Consider the following 16,688-nt stretch of genomic DNA (forward strand, 5'->3'; position numbering starts at 1 on the left):
GTTTTTTTTCCTCGTGGGTTTGGGGGGGGGGGGGGGGAGGGTTTAAAAGTATGTTTTTGGTCGTCAACTTTCTAATCTGAAGGTCAGTGTTTCTACAGCATGGAGCAAATTGCATGATTACTCAGAATGTCATTTAGGAGCTCATAATAAAAATCTTACATCTGATGATGCCATGAGGATCAAATATTAAACTGTGCAAGCATTACTTCATTAACACACACATACACCTAACCTGATTTTCATTGTGCACCTCTTCCCAACTGATAATATTACACTTTTAATAATGACTGAGGGAATCTCCTGTGCATCTTATGTGCCTCCAGTTCCTTAATAATTTCCTTAATTAGTCTCATTGTAAAATAGGAGAATGTACAAGATAATCATTAAAAAGCCTTTCATATTCGTAATGGCAGGTTATATTTCCTGCGCTTGATATCCGTGTGAAGAATGTGGCACGGACTTATTCCCTTGAGCATGAAGGGGAAAGTGTGCTTTTCGATCAGCTGTTTACATTGCTTCGAAGTGATATGGAAAATGAGGAAAGCTACAAGAGAGAGTTGGCCTCTTGTACTGGAGCACTTCAAACATCCATCAGTCAGCACATGTCCAAGGAAGAGGAGCAGGTTTAGTGTTGATCTTTCTTCTTCATTTCCTTGTCTGATGACCATATACAAGTATGTTTGCTACAAAGCAGTGCGTTTGAAGGATCTTCAATAGAACAAAAATATCTCCTCTGGCTGCAAATATGTGGCCTTTGGTGCCCTGCAGGATGAATAACACATCCACACTACTGCCACATGTGAGATGGAAGAAGTGCGTCGTATTTGTCGTTATAGGTGGAGCTACATGTCCAAATGTCATGTTAGACCTAAGAAAGGCAGGACTGCTTCTCAAAAGGTGCTTGTCGTAAGCAATCGCCTTGTTGGGGTCACATTATAGAATCCAAAAATTAAAAGGTCGTTATACCCCATACCATTTGTAGCATGTAGACTTAAAGTTATTTACCCCTCAGCCAGAGTCATCATGGCCAACTACTTTGTTGATGATTCAAGGCAATGGGTTAAGGCGTGTCAGGAGCTAGGGTGGATTGTTCGGAATGGACAATCAACAAATTCTATTTTTGTGTTGGACTAATGGTCTTTGCATTTCAAGCAGCTTGTAGGCCACAAAGAACAATATCCACTCTCAACTCTGGGGTTTATTTTGTGGCTTTATCTAAAATTAGTTTGGTCCTCTAAAAATATTCCTTGTTTGGTGGATGCAAATCTGAATATGCAGCACTGACTCTTCCCTTCAGTTCCCTGGCGTCACTTTCGAAAACCCTGTCCTCCGTGTCTGTTTCTCTAAAGTGCCTTTGACCTCTTATTTAGCAGAAAATTCAAAGTATTAAACAGGAGCAAATAACAACTGCATCCAGAATGCCAAATTATGAATGTTTTGTCTGTATTAAAATAAGATATTATTTTATAAGCTAGGAGGCGATGGAAGCTCATTTTTATAGTAAAACATCGAAGTTTGTTTGGCCCACAGTCCACTCAACAGGAGATCTTATTAGACGACCTATATGCAGTTTATACTTTCAGCATGCATAGGCTAGATTTTTGAATCAACACCTTCATCATCTTATGTCTGATGCAACTTTGGGCCTGAGATCATTCTTATGGTCTATTTAAGGTACTCATTTTCCTGGTTTAAGACCTGTATGTTCTTTTTCACTTGCCAGGTCTTCCCCTTGCTTCGTGAGAAGTTCTCATTCGAGGAGCAGGCATCATTAGTGTGGCAATTCTTGTGCAGTATTCCTGTAAATATGATGGCAGAATTCCTGCCATGGCTTTCATCATCAATTTCAGCAGATGAACGGCAGGATATGCGTAAATGCTTGCAGAGAATAATCCCGGACGAAAGGCTGCTTCAACAGGTTAGGTTCATTGAGTGGAAGCACTCGTGAAACACTTGCTGATCCTGTGTTCTGACCTGTCTTTCTTGTTCTTAATGAAGATTATATTCAACTGGATGGATGGGCTAAGGATGAGCAACAAGCGTAAACGCTGTGAGGATGTACCTAGACTTTCTAGTGAAAATGAGAATGGACATTGTTCTTGTGAATTTTCACGGTCTGCTCAAAGTGATCTTCCACTGTCTGATTGTAATGCTACCAGCTCCTCACTATATCATCCGGTGGATGATATATTGCATTGGCATAAGGCTATCGAAAAGGAACTGAATGACATAGCTGAAGCAGCTAGAAGTATAAAGTTAACTGGAGATTTCTCTGACTTATCTGCCTTTAATAAGAGGCTGCAATTTATAGCTGAAGTCTGTATTTTCCATAGGTACTTTTCTCGAAATGCTTTGAGCCTTGCTGTTTTATATTCTAATTTCTTTTACTAATCAAGTTCTGCGTAAATTTGGACTGTTTGGTAGTTTGGGGCTGGAATGTAATTGAGGCATATTTTTTTCATACCTATTTCTCTACAGTGAAAATGTCCTCAGTGGTTTGCCATTGTAGTTTACGTTCTCGAGAAGAGTACAGATCTCATAATTTACGTGCTCTAGGAGATGGTAATTTATTTCTTGAATCAATTTTTCCTTGATTGATCAGCTGTATCATCGACAGAAATAGTATAATGTTCGCAATTTTGTGTCCCGAATCAATTTGTGCTAGTTTTCAGAGAATCATTATCTTTTTTGAAGGATGACTTGACAATCATTTTAACTTCGTTGCAGCATTGCTGAGGACAAAGTTATATTTCCTGCAGTAGATGCACAAATGTCTTTTGTCCAGGAGCATGCAGAAGAAGAGAGTGAATTTGACAAGTTCAGATGCTTGATAGGAAGTATTGAAAGTGCGGGAGCCAACTCATCTGCTGAATTTTATTCCGAATTATGTTCACAGGCTGATCATATAATGGAGACCATAAAGAAGCATTTTCTCAATGAGGAGAATCAGGTTTGTGTTTCACTGCTTAGTTGTTTGTGTCTGCACTTTGCATATATACTGTTGTAGCATTGGCAAGAAGGACAATCTCTTTAATAGGAAACAAATTTACCGGGGAACAGTATGATATGTGAAACATAGAATGCATACATCAATTGGAAGGTCTGCTACTACACTATCCGTTTTTGCCTGTTTAATAAAAGTGGGTAGAAACAGTGAAACTTTATTTATATGGTTCTTGATGTCTTACTGAATTATATTACAGGTTCTTCCACTTGCAAGGAAGCATTTCAGCCCTGGACGGCAGCGAGAACTTCTCTATCAGAGCTTGTGTGTGATGCCACTTAGACTGATTGAGTGTGTCTTGCCCTGGTTGGTTGGGTCGCTGAGTGAAGAAGAAGCTCGGGGCTTTCTTTATAACCTGCATGTGGCAGGTACCATCTCAGTGGCTGTCTTTTGAATCTTCGTGGCTCCTTATCCATTGATTATTGTGTGCCAAAAGCTGATGCTTATGATTTCTCTTAACCAAATTATTTATTGCAGCTCCGGCATCAGATACTGCTCTGGTTACTTTGTTCTCTGGCTGGGCATGCAAAGGTAGTCCTAGAAGAATGTGTTTGTCTTCTAGTGCAGTTGGCTGTTGTCCTGCAAAGGAACTCAAAGAAACACTAGAGCATGTTGGCAGATCTTGTCGTTACTGTGCATGTGCAAGTACTTCCAATGAAAGTACAACTTTTGGACTAGCACATAAGTGTGAGGAGACACTAAAGCAGGGAAACATAGTCTCTTCAGTGGAAAGTAATGCTTGCAGTGCAAAAGCTTCTCTCACTAACCAGTCTTGTTGTGTTCCTGGCCTAGGAGTCAATAGCAATAATCTAGGAATGAGTTCCCTTGCTGTAGCAAAATCTTTGCGCTCTTTATCCTTTGGTCCAAGCGCTCCTTCTCTCAACTCCAGTCTTTTCAGCTGGGAAACGGATAATAGCTCCAGTACTTGTGGTCTTACAACACGACCAATTGATAACATCTTTAAATTTCACAAAGCAATCCGGAAAGATTTGGAATTTCTAGATGTTGAATCTGGGAAACTTGGTGATTGTGATGAAACTTTCCTCAGACAGTTCAGTGGTAGATTTCGTCTTTTATGGGGCTTATACAGAGCTCATAGCAATGCAGAGGATGATATTGTATTCCCTGCCTTAGAGTCCAAGGAAACACTTCATAATGTTAGCCATTCTTACACCTTGGATCACAAGCAGGAAGAAGAACTCTTCGAGGATATCTCTTCTGCGCTAGATGAGCTTTCTCAGCTTCATGAGAGTTTGAACGCAAAAAATGTGGCTGGAAATTTGGGTGAAAGTTCCTCTGGTTCCTTAACTGGTGTTGATTGTTTGAGAAAGTATAATGAGCTGGCAACAAAGATTCAGGGCATGTGCAAATCCATTAAAGTAACTTTAGATCATCATGTTATGCGGGAAGAGGTTGAACTTTGGCCACTGTTTGACAGACATTTTTCTGTTGAGGAGCAAGACAAAATTGTTGGCCGCATAATTGGGACAACAGGAGCAGAGGTGCTTCAATCAATGCTGCCTTGGGTAACATCTGCTCTTACTCATGAAGAGCAAAATAAAATGATGGACACATGGAAGAATGCAACTAAGAACACAATGTTCAGCGAGTGGCTTGATGAATGGTGGGAAGGGACTCCAGCAGCATCGACACACGTGTCCACATCAGAAAGTAGTATCTCACAAGGTACTTGTGACACATTAGTCTGTCCTTGCACTTTTCCGTACTAAGTCAACTGTATTGTTTGTTACTAGTAAGAAATGTTTACCAATGTGATAGTCTGATGCTTCATAAGCATTATATACCATTTTCAGGTTATGATATACATGAATCTATGGACCAAAGTGATCATACGTTTAAGCCTGGGTGGAAAGATATATTCCGCATGAACCAAAATGAGCTTGAATCAGAGATAAGGAAGGTCTCTCGTGATTCAACTCTTGATCCAAGAAGGAAAGCCTACCTTATTCAAAATCTAATGACCAGGTACCACTCTCTTACTAGCTTCTGTTGTTTTGGAGCCCAATATTTTCACATTGGTTCTTATTGCCTTAGCACATTTAACTTACCCGGTCACTGTAACTGTTGTTTAGTCGGTGGATAGCTTCTCAGCAGAAATATTCACAATCAAGAACTGGTAAAGCTGACGAAGGTGAAGATTTACTTGGACGCTCCCCATCGTTTCGTGATCCTGAGAAAAAAATCTTTGGATGTGAGCATTATAAAAGGAACTGCAAACTTCGTGCTGCTTGTTGTGGCAAGTTATTTGCATGCAGGTTCTGCCATGACGAAGTCAGTGACCATTCAATGGATAGGTAACTCTTAGAGAATTGATTACTTTGTCCCTAGATCTCTTCCCTATATTTTAGCCCTGAACATTTTGTTATCTTGCAGGAAAGCAACATCCGAAATGATGTGCATGAATTGCCTACAAATTCAGCCTGTTGGGCCAGTTTGCTCAACCCCTTCTTGCAATGGGCTTCCAATGGCGAAATACTATTGCAGCAGCTGTAAATTCTTTGATGATGAACGGTAACTTTTCATGAGATCTCTTTCTCCTGATTTAAACTCTAGCCATATTTTTCTTCAATTTCTGTGTTTTTTCAGGGAAGTCTATCATTGCCCTTTCTGCAATTTGTGCCGTGTGGGAAAAGGACTTGGTATAGATTTCTTCCATTGCATGACCTGCAATTGTTGCTTAGCCATGAAACTATCAGTTCACAAGTGCTGGGAAAAGGGTCTGGAAACTAACTGCCCCATATGCTGTGACTTTTTGTTTACATCAAGTACAGCTGTGAGGGCTCTGCCATGTGGTCATTACATGCATTCTGCTTGTTTCCAGGTCTGTTCTGTTTTCTGTTTTTTCGAACTCACTTGCACTCTTGAATTATGCAATTCATCCATACTGATACCTCTATTTATCTTCTCTCGCTTGTACCAGGCATATGCATGCACACATTACATCTGTCCCGTTTGCAGCAAGTCAATGGGAGATATGTCGGTAAGGATGAACTCTTCCATTTAATCTGCAGAATCTTAAAATCGAAGAAAAAATTTTATATGCTTGTGCCATTATACTCCATATTTTTGCCTGCATTACATCTTTTCTTCCTCTGTATGCTGTTTGGCTCTTTTATGTAGTCCTGTATCCTATCCGTGGATACAAATGTTTCTGTCTGACCTGTTGCTAGTATGGGCAATATGGATGAGTAGAGCACGTGTTTCCATCTCTATACATGAAAAACAATTTGTACCATTTTTGAGGCATTTGGATTACTAAGAAAGCTGCTCTCCTATCCAGGTCTACTTCGGCATGCTTGATGGTTTAATGGCTTCGGAGGTGCTTCCAGAAGAATATAGAAATCGATGTCAGGTAAGCATCAATCTCTGTATTTCATTTTCATTCAGCCATTCCCTTTGGCACAAATGATGAAGAACCAAATCTTCCCTACGCAGGATATCTTATGCAATGACTGTGATAGAAAAGGAACAGCACCATTTCATTGGCTATATCATAAGTGCGGCTTCTGCGGTTCATATAACACCAGAGTAATCAAGGTTGATCAAGATCATGATTGTAGTTAATCAGGAAAGGAAATTGGAATGCTTCCAACAATTTGTTCATATGTGTATAAATCGTTGGTGGTACGATGTGGGCTATTACATGTAAATCGCGGAATCATCTATAACAAAATTTTGTCTTCCCTTTTTACGTGGAACAGAGAGAATCTGCTATTGGGAAGTGCTTAATAATAAAAAGCACTGTACATTCTATAGGTAAATATGAGAATAATAAAATTTAGCCATGGCTATGTGGTTTCTTTTCGAGTCCAAACTGAGTTTCTTCGAATTACATCTGTAGCTTATTTTCTCCTCTTGTTTGCTGTCTGAATCTTGGGAAACAACAATAATTATGATCGTGTTTTACATGGGATATGTTCACTTATCCAAATCCAGGTCCAACAGTATGCCTTTGTTCTAAGTTTTTTTGTTTTTTTAAAGTTTTTGTCGAAATAACACCGCCACCACTTTTCTAGTTACGAAAATTTATGTCACATAATGCTCCTTTTATTAAACTTTTCTGAAATATAATCCAATTTGAGAGCATAATTTGACAAATATATCAGGAATTAAATTAACTTTTCGTCGGATAAGTTCTAAGGCATAAATCATGTTTTTCTGTTTTTGTGATAATTACTCGTAAATCACGTTACATGTAAAGGTTGTCAGACAGGCAATACGAATAAATTCAAAGAATAATTGCAATGTTCTCTCTCTAAATTTTGTGTAATTATATATTGACCTATTTGTAATTTAGAAAATTATATATGGCACTCTTGATGTTTATTTCCATCTAACAAATAGACATATTTATTAATCAAAATCCATTAATTTGCTATTAGCAGCAAAATTATTAAATGAGAATTCATATATACCATTTGGTTGGTTTATTACTGACTTCTCCTAACGTTTATTTTTGTCTAACAAATAGAGTCATTTTTTTTAACCAGATCACCTTTATACATCTTCACACGTTAGTGTATTTGAGGAGATATAAGCTCATCCTCATAAGGGTATTTTGATTAGAAAATATTTGTTTAACTTGCAATAAGTCATTAATAAGACAATCGAAACTAATACGAATCTTCTTTCATTTTTTTTTTTATTTTGTTAATATTAACAAATTCAATGAGTCTAACTAATGAATGAATTATTTATTAAATGAAATAAATATTATGAGTATCAAATATAATTCTTTTAAATTATAAAAAAATTATATATAAGTACACCAAATATAAAAAATAACAATATAATTAGCCCTCAAGAATAAGTTTGTATATCACTGTCGCGGAGGCCGAGTCATGAAATCGGTCTTTTTTCTACCATAACAATTTCACCTTACAATACTAAAGTAAATGTAAATATCTTTTAACTCGTAAAAGAAAATCGAAAGAATCTAAATACAAAAAGGTGGAAGTTAAATTATAATTGCAAGTTAGAAATAGAGAAGCAGTCACAGCAGTTAGTAATACTAAAACACTATACGAACAGCTTATGAAGACTTGATGCCAGCAAAAAGGTTTCATTTGACGAAAAAGGAAAAAAAGGGAAAAGAGGAAAATATTGAAAATTGAAAGAAGCCTCTCATTGGTCACTGCTCATCCTCTTTGTTTTTCTTCTCTCTTTCCCCTAATTTGCATATCCAAGGTAATTTCTCCAGAAACCCTAGTTTCGTTCTGTTATTAATTGTTATTGTCTGTCTGTATTTTGTTCTGTATTTGAGTGTTTAGGGTTGTGATTATTATGTATATAAGCAATCTGAATTCTCTGCGAGATAGATCTTGCATACAGGTCGAATTTCTTATTGTTATTATTATTTTTTGTTTTTTAATTGTTAAATCGTTGTTATTTTTGGCTGATTTTGCATTGACCCCGAGGTACTTTTTTAAGCGATCCGAGACATTGGATTTCGGCACCTACTCTAGCTTGTTTTCTCCCAAAGATTTTGCTTGTTTGTTTTAATTGCATTGTGCTTGCAGATTTGCAGACAAGGGGACTTTCTGTACGTTATACGTAAGACTATATATATTTGGGCGGAATGTTATTCAGATAGCTGAAGACAAGAAGTTGATTTTGGTTGGTGAAAAAGAAGAAGAGGACTAGGGGAAATAGGTGAATTTTGGGGGAGAAAAGGAAGACAAGTTTAATTTGGAGAGAAATATGGTGGGGTCAAAAATGGAGGGGCCGTCTGCACCAGCATTGCGGCGAGACCCATATGAGGTGCTTTCCGTGTCCAGGGATTCTTCTGATCAAGAAATTAAGACAGCCTATAGAAAGCTTGCTCTCAAGTAAGTTTCTTCCATTTACTTTTTAACCTTTCACCTGAGTTTTTCATATGCTACATAACTCGTATTTACTTTTGCTGCTCATTTTGAGTCTCGATATGTAAAATTTGTGCATTGTCTATGAAGGGTTTATGAACTTTTTGTATTTATGGTTTGTTTTAGAGCTGTAGTTATCTGGTTTAGATATTAATGTAGTTTGGATTCAATTCGATTGGCGCAGAAGTGTTTCCAGTGAAATACTGGTACTGAATATCACTCGTCCATAGTTTGATTGAACATTACTGATTTTAGTTTGTTCTTTAATTAATGTCCTTGAGAGACTTTTTTGGTGTGCTATTAAGGATAACGAAATGTATTCTCTTTTCATCATGAGGGACTATTTTTGTAATTAGAATTTAGACATTGTAATGGCAGCTGATAAGAGAAAAGCATTTTATTTCAATAAGATAGGACTAATGATGATTTCTACAGAGGTGTTAATGGCATTGCTTCAATTTGTTTACTGTGATAGAACTGGGGAAGTGCCAATGCTTTGCTTACAAAGAGAGAAAAATCTGCCTTCACTCTAGGATATCCATAGTAGTTAGTGGCGCACAATGGCGCCAAGGGCTCCTGGAGCCATGGCGCACGGTGCGGCGCGCGTCTTTTTGAAGGTTGGCGCAAATATAACAAATAATCTATATATTTATATAATTAGTATTAAATGCGTTATATATATATATATAATATTTATATTGTATTTATAAGAATCTAAACAATAGTTACTTCATCATCTTTAAGTATGCTGCATGCAGTTTTGAGTTTCATGATTTTTGGCAAAAATTTACAATAAATATCAACATCAACATAAACATACAATAAAATACTGTAATTAATTTAGAAAAAAGTCATACGTGAAGTGTGAACAGCAGCGGCAGGACAAGATGCTTATAAGTTATATGGAAGAGAAGAAGAGAACTAGAGAAGAAGTAAGAAGAAGATGTGTTGGCACTTGGCAGAGGAAGAACCGAAGAAGAGAAGAGAGAACTGAAGAGTCATGTGAGAACTGAGAGTCAAGTCACAGAACTGAAGAGTCAAATTCCTTAATTAGGGTTTACTTTACCTTTTTTTTTTTTTTAATTTCATGGGCCTGGGTGAGCTGCAGCCTAGCCAGCAGCCCGCTGCCCAGGCCCCTTCAGATGGCGCGCCTGGCGCGCGCTATTAACTACACTGAGGATATCAAGAGCTTCTTCCTATAAATTGGGGTTCTTAGTATTGTGAGAAATAGGTCTGACAAATCTCTTCCATTGTTTTAACAATATTTAAGACTTTGAGTCTCTTTTCAGAGAACTGCATTTCCAAAGTACATACATAAAGGAAAACTTGATGTTTGAAAAATCTTCTCGGACTGGTTAAAAATAAATCGAATTAATTGACAGGTACCACCCAGACAAGAATGCTAACAATCCTGAAGCTGCAGAACTTTTCAAGGAGGTTGCATATTCATATAGCATTTTATCCGATCCAGAGAAGAGGAGGCAATATGATAGTTCAGGGTTTGAGGTATGCAGTTTATGACATTTTTTAACCACTTGGTTTGGATGAAATGGGCAGCGGCTAAGGTTCCTACTACTTATAAACTGTTAGTATTCAAAATGGGCATCCAAATATTCCCAAAGTTTGTTCTGTTGTAGATGGGTAATTTTTGCTTATGTTCAGATGGCCATCTCAGAATCATTTTTGGTGATTAAAGTTTTTCCTTCCCCCACAGTCACAAAAACACATGTGGTCCCATTCTTTTCCTTTTGCTGCTCTAAAAATCATGTATCATTATCATATATGTGTATGTACCTATATGAATGCTGTACACGAGACAAGATATTTATATTGATCTCTAATCGTATGTCTTGTTATTGTTTCACATTATCTTTCTCCTTCGGTAATTTATTGAAGGACGTTTTAATTGCTTTAACATATGTCATTAATGATAATAAGGCCCTTGACGCTGAAGGAATGGATATGGAGATTGATTTGTCAAATCTTGGAACTGTCAACACAATGTTTGCAGCTTTATTCAGGTTTTATTCTTCTTCAAAAAGTTGGATCTTGTCGTATAGTGTTTAACTTGTAAGTTTATTATTTACATTTATTTTGATAGCAAATTGGGTGTACCTATCAAGACCACTATTTCTGCTAATGTTCTTGAAGAGGCTTTGAATGGAACCGTCACAGTTAGACCTCTTCCAATTGGAACTTCAGTCAGTGGAAAGGTACATGTCTCTCGTAGCAGAATATGAAACCTTAATAACTTTGCTGCTCACATTTTTCTTAATCAATTTGTTCACTGGTAACTCTCTTAATTTATTATTTCTGAAACAGGTAGAAAAGCAGTGTGCACACTTCTTTGGTGTAACTATCAGTGAAGAACAAGCAGAGTCAGGAATAGTTGTTAGAGTTACTTCAGCTGCACAAAGCAAATTTAAGGTGTTTGTTTATATAACGTTCAGCTAAAACCTTGCGTGCTATCTACGATGGAGAAAATACTTCTTACTTGTATAATAATCCTTCTCTTGTTCTTAACTGGAGTTACCTTCATGGATCCTCTTCTTCTGTACCCTTTCTGTTTAAGGGCCAAAAAGAAAAGAAGAAAGGAAAAAGGGAAAAAGAATGGATTTTCACTCTTTCTTTTTGAGATTCGTACGCATGCAAGGTGCGACTTCCATACTAATGATAATGTTGCATGGTATTGCAGCTCTTGTACTTTGAACAAGATGCAAATGGGGGATATGGTTTAGCATTGCAGGTTTATTTTACTTTTGTACCAAACTTCTTTATCTGAAATTTCTTAAATTAATTTTGATTTCAAAACCTGCACAAATACCTCATTTTACAAACTTGTAATTCTGCTCATATACAGGAAGACAGTGAAAAGACAGGCAAAGTTACATCAGCTGGAATGTACTTCTTGCATTTTCAAGTGTACAGAATGGATTCAACTGTAAATGCGGTGCGTCATTTCTCTTTTTATTTTTAGCTGGAGAAGCTTATGACGTGTTCAATTATGTTTACTGAAAAGTGTATTGTATTTGGTGGTGTAGTTGGCAATGGCTAAGGACCCCGAAGCTGCTTTCTTCAAAAGACTGGAAGGCCTTCAACCTTGTGAGGTTTCGGAACTAAAAGCTGGCACTCACATATTCGCTGTTTATGGTCGGAACTGCTTATGACATGCTTATTGTTTTGATTTCATGGCAGATAAATTTTAAACTATAGATTGTATAAAGCAGCTATCAACTCCTTCAGGGCTAATGTTTGGTATGATTCCTTCAGGAGATAACTTCTTCAAACCTGCTACCTATACGATTGAGGCTCTTTGTGCGAAGACATATGAGGATACAACTCATAAGCTTAAGGATATCGAAACTCAGATTTTGAGGAAAAGAAATGAGCTACGCCAATTTGAGACAGAATATAGGAAGGTATTCCTCCCTATTGAACCTATTCATTTTTTTATTATGTATTTCATAGTAAGAGATTTGTAGATATATCCCTTACTGTACAACCCTTTGTCTCCCTCTATTTTCAGGCATTGGCACGATTTCAAGAAGTCACCAACAGATATAGTCAGGAAAAACAGTCTGTAAGTTTGCATCATAAGAAATCCTTCATAAATATGTTTTTTTGTTATCATAATGTCGTTGCCCTGATGCCTGAGTTTTGAACTCCCAAGCTTATCCTCCACATAAACTGGGCAGAGTTTCTTAGATAAAGGAATGGGACTACAACTATAGAGTTGAGGCATTAAGAGAAGAATACCTTCTCTATTTATTTGTAGATCCCCCCTAAGTCATATTTCAGAGATCTGATAGCTTTGTCTTCTACGGTCTGCTTTTTGTGCCTTTGTCAAGCCCCTTCTCTTCAATCCAGTTAAGTACAAGGCATGAAAGATTTTACTAACCTGGAATTTCCACGCTAATGTTCAGAGTATCAAAGCGATTTACTCTTATCTATTAATTAATCTGCATGCTTTGCGAGTTGCAAACAAGGAGAAGAAAAACTTGGGAGACCCAGTTTTCTTTCTTGACAAATAAATCACTTTCTCGTGGTGTTTGATTAAATGCACTGCACGAAGGAATTTATCGTCTCTACAGAACTCAGAATTTGGCATGACAAGGCGCTCCTACTTTCTGAGCTTGCTGGATGTGTGTAATCAATAGGAGGAGCCACATCATTAAGCCCCTTTATGGGATCCACTGATAAGTTGTTATAGGCAATCACTTACATCTTTTTTGGGACTTCTCTTATTTAAATCATAATTGTTTCTTTCTTATATATTCTTGTTAATTGGACTGTCTTAACGTTGGTATTTTATTCTTATTGGTTAGACCACTATGTATGGTTGACTTGCTGACGTGTCAACCCTAGCTTGTTAGTGGCTTTTGATTCCCATCATTTGTGCTTATGCTTGAACAGGTTGATGAGCTGCTAAAACAGCGAGATAGCATCCACTCTTCTTTTACTGTTGCGAGGGCTGTTGCCATCCCAAGTGGGAGTGGACATTTTAGCAATGGAAGCAGCAGTAAAATTCCTGGTGAAGATTACAAATCTGAGAGTCCAGGGGATGAGGGCAGTTCAGATTCAAAGGATAAGTCTTCAAAGAAGAAATGGTTCAATCTTAACCTCAAAGGATCTGATAGAAAGTGAATATGGTATTAGCACTATACTTGTTTCCTGAGGTTTGAAGTTCCTTATTGCATGCAAGCGTTTCTGCATGGTAGTCTGTTGTCAATACAAGGCTTGCCTCTTATTATGTGGTTGATGTTACTGAGAATTCTCGTGGCTGTTCCATGTGGTCTGTGATATTATTTCTGTAAAATGTTGAAAATTGTAGAGGTTTGTGTTACTAGACATGTAATTCTTGGAGCTGTCGAATATATGAGGCCCAAGTTGGGATAGTTTCTAGAACATTAGAACAAACCAATTAGAAAATGTTCGATTTTGTTGTAACTGTAATTTTGTTTGCAACACATTTCATTAGTTACATTGTCAAAAATATTAAGCTTGACAGAGCATCTTTATTGGCCCCTTTCTCATGATTTTGGTATAAAATTGCAAATGGCTCATATGATTAGTTCCTTACATGGTGAAATAGGCAAAAGAGTGACCAGTCCAGACATAAAGTTAGAGACTCTAAATAAAATCAATTCATTCATGCACTACAGAAAAACAAGTTTCTACAGATCTTTATTTCAAGAGATGATGACATTTGTTTTTGTTCGATATGGAGATGAATGGTGACTGACTGGACCTTCAACTATCTTCACTTGTGTTTTTTTCTCTTTTCTTTTGAACAAAGCTATCTTCAGTTTTTGTAATTTATTCTCCCCCGAGTTTCCGGGTTTGTTCTTCTTGGCCATCATTCGTATCCCTAAACATGTACATCACAACCCTTAATTTATATTCCATATATGCACAGTTAGGTAGGTGGAATGGTCGAATTTGAATTACGCTGCATTACGATATATAATATAAATGATCTTATGTCACTATGGTTTATATGGCTCTTTGCAGGCCTATGCTAAACTCTATGTATATAGAGTACTATCGATTTCATTAATTCTCGTGATTAGAAATCTCCCCCAAAATAGTGGCCTACTAACAAGAAACTTACCAATAAATAACTTTTTTTTTTATCAAATCAGGTTTGATTGAACCAAATCAATCATAGTACAAGTGTTGATATACTCATCATATAATTGATTACTTTTTCAATTTAACCCGATTTGTGCTAAAATTTTCGTTGATAAATTAATCAGTACTCCTAAACCCACAATATTGCAACTATGGGTTACATACAACAATAGACCAGAAAAGGCCGTCTTAGGTCATCTTTTCACATAACTTGCATACATAGTATTGCAGATTTGAAACTACATTAACATTCCTTTGATGGCAACACTACACTCGAACTTAAGTTGTCAACATTTGTTGATTATTTATTTATGTTGAGACAAATTGCATCGTCCCACTTGCATTCTTGGATGGCCCAAGTCATTGAGTGACGCTAAGAACTTGAAAAGACTAGTTGTTTATCTAAGGTTCTTTTCTTAAATAAAAAGCTCATCATCATGTTGTTGATGTATACAAGGAAAGATTTAACTATTTCTCAATGATTTGCTCTCTCACATGCATATATACATGTGTGTGTTTATGAAAAATATATATTCATGTCTTGGACCTCATCAATAATACTTTAATTTAATCCCTAATTAGATTCTTTTTATTTAGATAATATAGGGTTTGTGAATCTAATAATCAACAGATTCATTGTATCTTCAAAGTCGATGCATTATTATATGTACTTATGAACTGCATTTTTGAACTTATGCTTTGTCGTTTACAGTATTTGATCAAATTGATCCGTTAAATTTATGAGATGAGTACAAAATAAGAGTGTTTTATCGCAACATTTATGAATACAAATTCATTGTCGTAAATTATTATTAGTGCAAGCAAATCAACTATATATAATTTTTTGAAATTAGGAGATTAATAAGAACTAATGCTGATATGTACCGTCAGAAAACACGTGGCGGATAAAATACAACGTGTGTCAATCATACTGGTCAGAAATGAGCAGAAAGAAGAGCTGCCCACAAGGTCAAAATATTTGTTGTAAAATAAATTAAATTAATTCCAAAACTGCCCAATTAGCATAATTCAAGGAGCAATTTTACTTTAATTAATCCCTTGACATGTGCATGTGTCCCCCAACTAATGTCTTTGCATTAACATGTTATGTGGTGCTTATGTTGCCGTCTAAATGTCTACTTTATTGGCAACCCAAACCACATTTAGTTTGTCTTATTGATTGTTAAAGCTTAATTTAATCTCAAAAGCTGATCATGGAGGTAGATCACTATGATCAATATAATTAAAAGAAATAGTAGACTACATTGTAGCTGTAATCTAGGGTTAGGGTTGAGGTAATTAGATTAGTATTTTCAAGTACTTAGATTTGTTTGATTATTGACATGTGTGTTCATTACAACAAATGGAGGTATACATTACATACATATATATATATATATATATATATACACAGTAGAGTCGCACTTCACATGACTTAAAAAGCAAACTCCACCAAACCTACATTTCACTTTATTGTATTAATAAAAATATATGAAGTAGGTAGTGTCACTTGGAATCCATAGAGGGACTTATTTTGAGTCACCCCCACATAGCTTGGAATATTAATACTTAATTAATTATCATTATTATGCTTTCAAGACATCTTAGAAAAAAGGTGGGATCACTACTTGAAAACTAAGTCACATTATAGGGACTATTTACATATATACATCTTTTTGGATCCTTCCAAAGTCATGGCTGTGAAAAGGAAACAAAGATGATCAGAAAGTTAATTAGGGTGGGGTTGGGGGGGGGGGAGTATTATGGTAGGATCATGTCCGAAATAATCTTATGTTGGTATTGATGTAATAAGCTCTTATTGGCTTATGTTGCCTTGATAAACACATCAGAGTGGGGCACACACGCGATTCGAGCAATCTCAAGATGATAATTATCACGGCATCACTTCAATCAACACTAAACAAAGCATGATTAAGGGTCCTAATTAAAAGTGTTTTATAATCATCGGTGGAAACCATTAACGACAAGTTAATCCATTATCAATTAAGTACAATATTAGTATATTAGTGAAGAAGCTTGAGAGTTGAGAAAAGTGAGTTGATTGGACAACCTAAAACAGTCCATTTATATGTATGAAAGCTTTGATTAAAAGCATAAGTACAGGGAGGGGTTTGTAGTTGTGGCCGATGGGGAGGATTAAATTGTAGAAA

At 36.5% G+C, this 16,688-nt stretch overlaps 2 protein-coding genes across 3 annotated transcripts in view; both read left to right on the plus strand.

Annotated features, from left to right (window-relative positions):
• The window catches only part of LOC105160721 (zinc finger protein BRUTUS), an 8,556-nt gene extending 1,717 nt beyond the window's left edge, over positions 1-6,839 (plus strand). Inside the window, exons 2-14 of the mRNA XM_011078204.2 lie at positions 414-623; positions 1,724-1,918; positions 1,999-2,333; positions 2,728-2,950; positions 3,204-3,372; positions 3,482-4,690; positions 4,819-4,990; positions 5,098-5,319; positions 5,399-5,536; positions 5,612-5,846; positions 5,946-6,005; positions 6,306-6,377; positions 6,461-6,839. Of these exons, the coding sequence (XP_011076506.1) occupies positions 414-623; positions 1,724-1,918; positions 1,999-2,333; positions 2,728-2,950; positions 3,204-3,372; positions 3,482-4,690; positions 4,819-4,990; positions 5,098-5,319; positions 5,399-5,536; positions 5,612-5,846; positions 5,946-6,005; positions 6,306-6,377; positions 6,461-6,589 (3,369 nt within the window). The 3' untranslated portion in view covers positions 6,590-6,839. The remainder of the gene's footprint in view (positions 1-413; positions 624-1,723; positions 1,919-1,998; positions 2,334-2,727; positions 2,951-3,203; positions 3,373-3,481; positions 4,691-4,818; positions 4,991-5,097; positions 5,320-5,398; positions 5,537-5,611; positions 5,847-5,945; positions 6,006-6,305; positions 6,378-6,460) is intronic.
• On the plus strand, positions 8,043-13,900 carry LOC105160732 (chaperone protein dnaJ 15). Of its 2 annotated transcripts, none has more exons than XM_011078215.2 (12): positions 8,043-8,212; positions 8,545-8,853; positions 10,269-10,392; positions 10,825-10,907; positions 10,988-11,099; positions 11,209-11,313; positions 11,582-11,632; positions 11,747-11,836; positions 11,928-12,036; positions 12,157-12,305; positions 12,413-12,466; positions 13,300-13,900. In XM_011078215.2, the coding sequence occupies exons 2-12, from the start codon at positions 8,726-8,728 to the stop codon at positions 13,528-13,530; spliced, it is 1,236 nt and encodes a 411-aa protein (XP_011076517.1). In that variant the 5' UTR covers positions 8,043-8,212; positions 8,545-8,725; the 3' UTR covers positions 13,531-13,900. The 2 variants fall into 2 exon arrangements, with proteins under 2 accessions (XP_011076517.1, XP_011076523.1); XM_011078221.2 differs by lacking the exon at positions 8,043-8,212 and adding an exon at positions 8,249-8,356.

The sequence above is a fragment of the Sesamum indicum genome, linkage group LG1 (genome assembly GCF_000512975.1).
Source record: "Sesamum indicum cultivar Zhongzhi No. 13 linkage group LG1, S_indicum_v1.0, whole genome shotgun sequence".
NCBI lineage: Eukaryota > Viridiplantae > Streptophyta > Magnoliopsida > Lamiales > Pedaliaceae > Sesamum > Sesamum indicum.

Excerpts from the sequence above, each read along its gene's own strand:
- LOC105160732 (XM_011078215.2), top strand. The coding sequence starts at position 8,726 with ATGGTGGGGTCAAAAATGGAGGGGCCGTCTGCACCAGCATTGCGGCGA. Across the intron at positions 8,854-10,268 it reads TATAGAAAGCTTGCTCTCAA|GTACCACCCAGACAAGAATG; the intron begins GTAAGTTTCTTC and ends ATTAATTGACAG. Across the intron at positions 10,908-10,987 it reads ATGTTTGCAGCTTTATTCAG|CAAATTGGGTGTACCTATCA; the intron begins GTTTTATTCTTC and ends TTATTTTGATAG.